The following is an 8,996-nucleotide window of genomic DNA, read 5'->3' as shown; positions in this document are numbered from 1 at the left end:
AAAAAAAATTATAATTTATGATTTGGCTTATTAATTTAATTTACATATAAAATTTGGTATATTTTATTAAAAAAATTTGGCCAAATGTTTTATTAAACATAAATCTAGTATGATTTTTTTTTTTTTTGAAACACTATCTAGTATGAATTTTAATGTAATTTTCCACATCATATTTTTTTCAATAAAAGAAAATCAACAAGTTAGTTAAGTTATAAAAGGCCATCCCGTACCTAATGTCACTTCGTTTTGCTCCTCCCGACCAAGTTTAATCTTAGGGCAAAGGTTAAATCGCCGAGGAACGTCTCGCCGCCGTGCCGCCTCCTTCTCCACTCCTCTCTCTCTACTTCGCAGACTATTCCGCCAGCTATGTCTCAGGTACAGTTCCCACCCTCTTTTGTTGGTCCCATACTGGGAGATAGATAGTATCGCAGATCTAGCAGCACTGAAATCGAAACTGAGCTGAGCTTCTTGCAGATCAGTCCTAAAGATTACAATTACCATATCGCGAATCGTTCAATTTCAGTTGAGCGATTAGTGAATCAAATCTCTAGAGATCCTTCCTTTGATCGGTGAATTTTGACTTTATTTTTTTCAGGTAGACAGCAGAAACTCTTCAGCAGCCAAGCGTGCTAGAACTGACGGTACGAGTTTGAATATAAACTGTGAACATATGTTTTTGTTTTGTTATTGATTCTTTTGGTGGGTGGGTGGATAGGGGGACGCAGAGAAGATGATTGGACTTGTCCCAGTTGTGGCAATGTCAATTTCTCGTTCCGGACTACCTGCAATATGCGTAATTGCACTCAGTCTCGACCTGCTGATCACAATGGGGTAAAAGTCATTTTTTGAGTTAATGTCTTTCTGCTTTGAAACAGTTTGAGAATTGATTTTGCATAGCAGTTTTTAGTATGGCGCTGAATTAGAGCATTTGTATCATGCTCGTAATCAGACTTGGTAGAAGTCTTTTTGTTACACACATTTATACACAAAACATCCATCAAGTACTTTCAGGTGTTTGTATGTAACAGTAAGAACTGAGGTGAAAGTTCATCCTTAGTCTTCTGTATATATTGCATTTCACTGTGGTCGGTTTGTAGTAGCTCTGTGACATCTGCAGTTCCAGCAGATGTTGCTGGAATTTCTAAGTTGACAAGAGATTTGCAAAATATTAAGGGTTCATGCATTTTCTTGAGTTCTGTTAATTCATGTGAGAGAGAGAGTTTGGAGTTTCTTTACTAATCCACTGGTTCTAGGTTTCGTACTTTGATTTCATTTAAGAAAAGTGTAGCTATATGCAGACTACTAGATTATGCCTGTTATAAGCAGTTTTCAACTTGGTTTTCTCTCATTATTTTACTACCTGATGTATAACTGTCGCAGAAGTCTGCTCCCAGACATATGCAATCTCCACAAAGCTTCTCATCACCAGGTAGATATTTAGGATCTGGGGGCCCCCCTCCAGTATATATGGGCGGGTCACCATACGGATCCTCTCTCTTTAACGGGTCTATTCCTCCTTATGACGTCCCCTTCTCTGGGGGTTCGCCTTATCATTTTAACTATAATAGCCGAATTCCTGCTGGAGCTCATTACAGACCGTTACATATGTCTGGACCACCACCACCATACCATGGTGGTGGATCTATGATGGGAAGTGGTATGTATTTTCTTTATATCAGTTTTTCTTCTTCTTCTGCGGTTTCCCAATTGGCTCAAAGAGTCTCTCAAATAACCATAATTTTAGCTGTGTCTAATTTGGCTGGTGCGTTTGTTGGTGTTTTCATTTACAGGTGGCATGTATGGAATGCCTCCACCACCCATGAACAGGTATGGCCTTGGGATGGCCATGGGTCCTGCTGCTGTCGCCGCTATGGTATGTATAACAGTTAGATTCTTGTTTCTTCATGCAAATATCTTATAAGTCGTTGAACTTGTACCGAGAGCTGAAACTTTTAACAATATGTGGGCGCCATTTTGCAGATGCCAAGATCCGGTTACTATCCAGAGGAAAAATCACAAAAGCGAGGTATTTGATAGTCTGGTTATACTTTTCACCATTCTAGAACATGTCAGATGTAAAAGTATATATATATATATATATATATATTACTGTGATAGTCAACTTGATATATTCATTTGTGTGTTTCATTTACAGATTCAACTCGTGAGAATGATTGGACATGTCCGAATTGTGGTAATGTAAACTTCTCGTTCAGAATTGTATGTAACATGAGAAAGTGCAACACTCCAAAGCCTGGGCCCCAGGTTCGTGCAGTTTTTTTTTTCTTTTTCAGTTTGACCCTGTTAAAAAAATGAACAGATACATCTATGTGAAATATAAGGATTGACTAGCTAAGTTGGGTATCAACTATCAAACAAACAGCTAGCTTAATCATGTAGAAGGACAATTTTGATAAATTTTGGGATTTTTGTTGTTGTAATTTCTGACTTTTAAATCTTGTAACTGCAGCAAGGTGGAAGCTCAGATCAAATCTCCAGTAAGTCTCTCATAAATCTAAAATAATGTGGTTTATTTGAGGAACTTTGAGACTTACGTAGTTGCATGTGTTGTTTATCAGAACAAAAGGCACCGGAAGGAAGCTGGAAGTGTGACAACTGTGGAAACATAAACTATCCGTTCAGAAACAAATGCAACAGGCAAAACTGTGGAGCTGATAAACCAGGGGATCAGTCGAACGATTCTCCTTCCTATGCACCTGAAGAGAACGATCAGGTTTGTTATGCAACGTATCTATGTAGTCACATCTGTTTGTTAATTAATTGTTTGCCTCGAAAACTCGCAGATGTAACAGTATGTGTAGATTTTATATCTAGTGATAGTATTGGTTATTTGTTTTTGAAAAAAAAAAAAATCAACGCAATCTGTAGAGTCAAAAATCTCTGAACGGTGTGTGTTTTCAAAATGTGTGGTCTGTTCCAGTGAGTCGTAGACATGTTTGGGGGTTGAGAAGGGTGTCTGATCGAGCGGGTGTCGGTAATGTCAGTCAAATATTGCGTCAGGTCGTCGTCCATGTTGCAGCGGTCGTCAAGTTACTTCTATGCATTTGTGTCTTTACCTCTCTTTGGGTTAGCTGTGTTGTATTAATATGTCTCAATCTACTTTGTGGTCGTTGTGGATCTTTGCTATCGCTACCTCCGTCTCTACCCTGTTTACATCCTGGGATCTTAGTTTGGCACTTTTGTTTATACATTGTTGCAGTCCACCTGGTCGTTTTATTTTTCCCTTATTACCATCTTCATAAAACTAGACATTCTTCTAAGGCTGCAATTTGTTAGTATAGTAGGTTTGTAGGTCGATTATTAAGTAACTAACATAGTATAAAATGCTTGCAAAACAAACATTATGCAGATATACTTGAGTACAATAAGACACGTATCTAGAAATTATTTGTTCAAAGAAAAGAGCATGTTACTTGTTTGTGTGTAATTGATTTAGAAAGTCTTTATAGTATTTACTGATTTGGAAATATAAAATGTGGAGTATAATTAGTATTTGTAAATTTTCTCAAAATAACAAGGCTTTCTCCATGGCTACAGTTACAGATGTTTTTTTTTTCCTGTGTTGGTTCAATATAATTTTGAGAAATGAGGTTCAATGTTTCTTCAAAAATTAAAAAAAAAAAACAGGCTAACAGTTATTACCTTTTTTTATATCAAAAACAGTTATTACCTTTACAGGTGGTTTTGGTGTATTGAAGTCAGTTTAACACTTCCTGATCTTCACTAGTCACATTTTTCATGCAATAAATTTAAATAATACAATTGGATTGGACCAAGAAAAAAAAGGGAAAAGAAAATACAAATATAAGCATTTCCAACGCTACGAGATGAGGAATCCAAACCCAATGAGATTCAATAACGACAGAGATGGAGTCAGATCAAGTAAACATATATCAACAAACAAAACAAAATGTCAAAATTTGGAAAAAAAAAGAAGCATGGTCATTAAAAGCAGTACGTCAAATGTACGAGTAGGGAGCTAAACTGAGTGGATGATACATACGTCATATGATATGACCATCGGGAAGCAAACTGAGGACATCCATGACTCTTTAGCCATTCCATTTCCATCCAAACATAGCGTAGCAGCTAGGGATGTCAATTGGACACTCTGTCCATGGACGTCCATATCCAAATTAATATGGACTAATATGGACATGCCCAAATCGTCCAAAATATTTTGTTGTCCAATTGGACAACGCCCAAATAAGCCCAAAGACCAATGGACAAGACCAGATGGACATGGGCCGTCCAAATTATTAAAATGTCTAGGGTTTTTAATTGGGGAAAAATTATTTTTTTCATTTGGCCGTCACTCTTATCTCTCGATCTCATATCTCTCGATCTCAAGCTCTCCATGACTCAATCTCTCTCGATCTCGAGCTCAAACATGTAGTTTTAATCTAAATATCTGTTGTTTTATATAAAATTTAGAATCTGTATATTTTTTTACATCAAGTGGGCGAACTGGACTCCATGGACAGTCCAACTGGGCATGGTCCTATTTGGACATGGACTATTTGGACATGGTTCTATTTGGACATGGACTATTTGGATATGGACCTATTTGGACATCAAGACCAAAAACGCCCAAAAAAAAAAGCCCATCTGGACATGTCCACTTCCGTCCGGACAGTCCAATTGACATTCCTAGTAGCAGCAAACATCATTCTCAAAGACATTTGCGAATGATGATTTTGTTAAATCATATAAATGCAATAAAAATATGCGGTTAGAGGCCCATTAATAGGCCCAACAAGGAAAATCCCGCGCTTTTCTCGACCTCTTTTTTTTTCTCTCTTTCTTTGGGTTCGTCAGACGACAGTGTGTGCTTTGAAGTGCGGCCGAGAGTAACTAAGAAGTTAGAAATGGAGGTGATACGATCTCAGAAGAAGAGAACAGGCTCCAACGACGCCGTTTCCAATCCGAAGATCCCTCTTTATCTTACAGCTCCTCAGATGGAAATCCGATTAGAAGAGTTCGTGCTCTTCGCCATAGATCGCCTACGAGGTTTTCCCATCAAAATTAGGTTTCTTACTAATCGAACAAGAGGAGAATCTTTGCAGTGCTGAAAGGGGTGTCAGATGGATTAGCACGTGGGAGAAACCATAAGGAGATGGATGAAGTGGTAGACGCGCTGTGGAAAGAACATATGAGACATTATTCTGAAATGCTCAACAACAAGGATATCATCTCTCATTTTGTTCTTCGTCTCGTTTACTGCAGATCGTAAGCCCTCTCTCTCCTTTCTTATTTTTTTTTATTGTTTTTAGATGATGGTTAACTTAAAAGACAAGGCTTCTTCTCTTCTTGTTTACAGAGAGCGATTGTGGGAGAGTTTGGACTATCGTATAAGGCAGTCACAGGAGCAGAGCTTGAGGTAACTGTTAGTTCCCCACTTACTGTGTGTGGTGTATTATGTTCTTTCCTCTTGGTACTTGTTCAGAAATCCAGTTAATTGATCTTTGACCATTTTCAGAGTTTGAAAGGAAGGTTGGGGCAAGTCGTACGTTCACTGGGTCAAATTTCACATTCTGGTAAGTAATGATCTCATTCAAATCGCACAACCCTTTTCTGTCTCTTCCTTTAGTATTAGCATAGCCTAGTAGCGGCATAATTGGTTGTTTATCTTCTTTTCTGGAGAGTCAGTCAATAAACTAGTTAGTTGTACATGATATCTGGTTGCATTTCGGTATGATTTTTTACCTTCAACTCTTAAGCTATTTAGCAGCAAGGCTTGTACCTTCTCTAATGGAAAGTTTATTTTCTTTCTTTCCCTTTGCAGTTGAAGCCGTATACTACAAGGTAAAGGCTGTCTCTTTTTTTTTCTGTATACGTCATAATATCAAAACCTATGAATTCAATCATCTGATCAAATCATTCGTTTGCACATGGAAAAGACAGACTAACTCCAGTAAGCACTTTGACTGATATCAACTGCTTTACTCCCTGTCCCTTGTTTCCTTAACTATTGACATCATTCAGATAGTGGAAGCGTTATCTACAACCTACGTGGGTCCTGATTATTCTCAGGTGAGGATTTGTCATTTGATAATTTGTTATAATACATTTATAGATTCGGAATCATTTGAAGTTGTTGATAAGCTTCCACAGTCAAGTGAGTACGCTGACGTATCACTCAAGGACATTGATCAAGTTGCCAAGAGTTCCTTTCCTTTCCACTTTGTATGAAGCATCTATTTGAAAAAGTAAGTTGCTTCACGGCTTTCAAATCTTATGTTCTTCATTATTTACATATCCTGGTTGGTTCCAAGCAACTGTAACATGTGAACATTTACCCACACAGCTTCGAGAAGACCACCATCTAAAACATGGAGGAAGAATGCAACTGGGTCTGTTTTTGAAGGTTTCTCTTTAATCCCTCACCCCCCTTGTCAAATTTATTCACATCTATAGTAGAGGCTAGATGGGTTATTTTTTTCTCATGTTTTTTTTATTTCTATTTGTACCTCTCTGAAGCTGTCTGTTGACATGTAGGGTGTGGGTCTGAAGCTGGATGACGCCCTAGCATTTTGGAGAACAGAATTCTCAAAAAAGGTAACTTGATTCACAAATGTTTTTATCTGTTTAGAGGTTAATGTGTATTATTTAGAGTTTAGACCAACTCTCTCAAAATAATCTAGTTTTCCATGGTCCTAAACCCTCTTGTCATGATTTCTGTGTGTGCAAGCAAATTTGAACAAGGAAAAGTGATCAATAGGCTTTTGTGTGCTGTAACTAAAAAGTAATACGGAGCTACTAGCTGTGTGCTTATTTCCTTCTTATTCGTAGGTTGGCTCTGAGAGATTTGATAAAGAGTATGCGTATGGCATTCGCCATAACTACGGGAAGGAAGGCAAGAGAACGGTAAGATGCTTACAGTTTCATATACTTTCTTTAATGCCAACGAAAGCTGCAATGATCAGTTTTCATCATGTAAGCTTCTGATACCAAAAATTACATTGCTGTTTCAGGATTATACCCCTTATGCTTGTCAGAAGATCATTTCATCTGCTCCTGGTGCTGGGGATCATCATGGTTGTCCTTATCGACATTTCAGGTCAGTTTTCTTAGGAAGTGTCTGTGTTCTCTTTCTGTAAAAGAAACAGGAAATCATTTTTATTTTTCATGTAGGATCTTCTATCCACCAATTCCACATATCTTATTATTTTTGAATAACAGCAGCAGTTGCAAACATTTTGAGCTTTCGCTATAGTTTCCATTTATAGTTGCTTAGGGAACAGCAGAAACGTAAAACTCCTTAAACTACGTACATGTAGATGTGCAGAAGCAAGTTTGGGGGTGTGAAATTAAGTTGCTTGCTTCTTTTGTTCTGTAGAAGTTGTAACCGACTCGTTATGTGAATCTTAAAAGATATGTATCTCATGCGCAGTGTTCTGCTGATTACTGACAGTGAGGATAACCTGAGGGCAGCACTTGGTAGAATGGGATTGAGTTCCCGTGGAATGGAAGATGTAATGGATAAAGTGCGGAACAAACATTATCAGGTGATCTATTAAGTAATTATCTCACTGAACCATGAATCCTTTTCTTCAGACTTTTCAGCAAAACTAACGTGGTCTTCTTATTATGTGCATGTGGGACTTGCAATTTTAAAAGCTTGCATGCACATTGACCTTTGAAGCTGTTTATGGTACATCATGTGATACTGGTATCAACCATCCAAACCAATATTTCGAGGAGAGTCAGAAGATTTTGAAATCCAAGACGCCAGCTGCTCCTGTTTATTCCTTGTCGCTTGTATGGTTGAATGCCGTAGTAGAATATGAATCCAAGTTGGAAACTAAAGTTAGATGCTTTTGATTATATATTTATCGTTTTATAAGAAAAACACACAAGCTTATTTACTTACTGTACGAAAGTTGGATGGTTGTGTATGGTCATTCTGCTGGACACAAGATTTCATTTTGTGATTTAAAATGGTTCGTACTTCATCTATGTAAAAATTAAAGATGGTCACCCCATTTATGGGCATATGCAAATGTCATTCATGAAATCTGCAAGGACATAATCATACTAAATGGACAGGTATATTAACTTTGATTCGATTTGTTATTTGTTTTGGTTTGATCCAAAAAATTTAGATATCCATAAATTTTTGAAACAAAGTAAATAATATTAAAAATCAATATCCGTTAAAAACGAATCAAATCGTAAATCTTAAAAATTATAGATTTGGATATCTGCTCTGATATTTACACGAATAGATATCTATCTACAATTAAATATTGAATTTTAAATATATAATTTTATATAACTATTATTGTAAGATATAATTTTATTAGTTTTAACTATAAATTACTTGTAAAAGTATTAGATTAAGAAAGGAATATAAAATATTTATAAAATTGCAATTTTCTAGAAAATATTTTATAGAAAAATTTAAATAATTTTTAAAATTTATGAGACATAATAGTTTCACTAATATTTGATTTTTTATATATTATGTAAAATATTTTTCTTTAAAAAATTTCATATAGATTTTTTTCTATATTTTTCTTGTTTTAAATAAAGTGAATGAAATATTCGTATATATCTGTAAATATTCGTTAATATCTGTAATTTTTTAGATATTAAAAATAGATATCCGCATTTTTTGAGCAAATCAAAAAATTAAATATCCATTAAATATAAAATATATTATAAATACTGAAAATTATGATATTATTTGATCCGTGTCCATCCTGATTTGACATTTGAGTGATGTATGAAAAGTCAATAATAGCCAAGAGAGATGGAAAAAGGAATAAAACATGGTGGGTTATCACACTGAATAGAAAAAGGTTAATATGATAAGTGGCAGTGATTGAATAGAACAGAAATTTAGCAGTGGACTATTTCAGTTCAAATCAATTATCGAAGACACGGCACGTGAGATGAGGTAATTAAATATCACATTGGATCCTAGATTTCTAAACTTCTCTATATACAACCGGAGGAAGAAAACCGATAAA

The 8,996-nt window shown here is 36.0% G+C and overlaps 1 protein-coding gene and 1 pseudogene across 1 annotated transcript; both read left to right on the top strand.

Annotated features, from left to right (window-relative positions):
• The first annotated feature begins 218 nt into the window (after positions 1-218).
• On the top strand, positions 219-3,281 carry LOC130497450 (ranBP2-type zinc finger protein At1g67325-like). Its single transcript, XM_056990235.1, has 10 exons — positions 219-375; positions 596-641; positions 716-831; positions 1,381-1,657; positions 1,791-1,873; positions 1,981-2,026; positions 2,156-2,265; positions 2,471-2,498; positions 2,580-2,734; positions 2,942-3,281. The coding sequence occupies exons 1-10, from the start codon at positions 367-369 to the stop codon at positions 2,942-2,944; spliced, it is 873 nt and encodes a 290-aa protein (XP_056846215.1). The 5' UTR covers positions 219-366; the 3' UTR covers positions 2,945-3,281.
• A 1,563-nt stretch (positions 3,282-4,844) lies between these two features.
• Positions 4,845-7,976, top strand: LOC108815337 (probable DNA primase large subunit; annotated as a pseudogene).
• The last annotated feature ends 1,020 nt before the right edge of the window (positions 7,977-8,996 follow it).

This window comes from Raphanus sativus, chromosome 7 (genome assembly GCF_000801105.2).
Source record: "Raphanus sativus cultivar WK10039 chromosome 7, ASM80110v3, whole genome shotgun sequence".
Classification (NCBI taxonomy): domain Eukaryota; kingdom Viridiplantae; phylum Streptophyta; class Magnoliopsida; order Brassicales; family Brassicaceae; genus Raphanus; species Raphanus sativus.
Note: the sequence above shows the minus strand (reverse complement) of the source record. Positions and strands in the feature narration are given on the sequence as shown.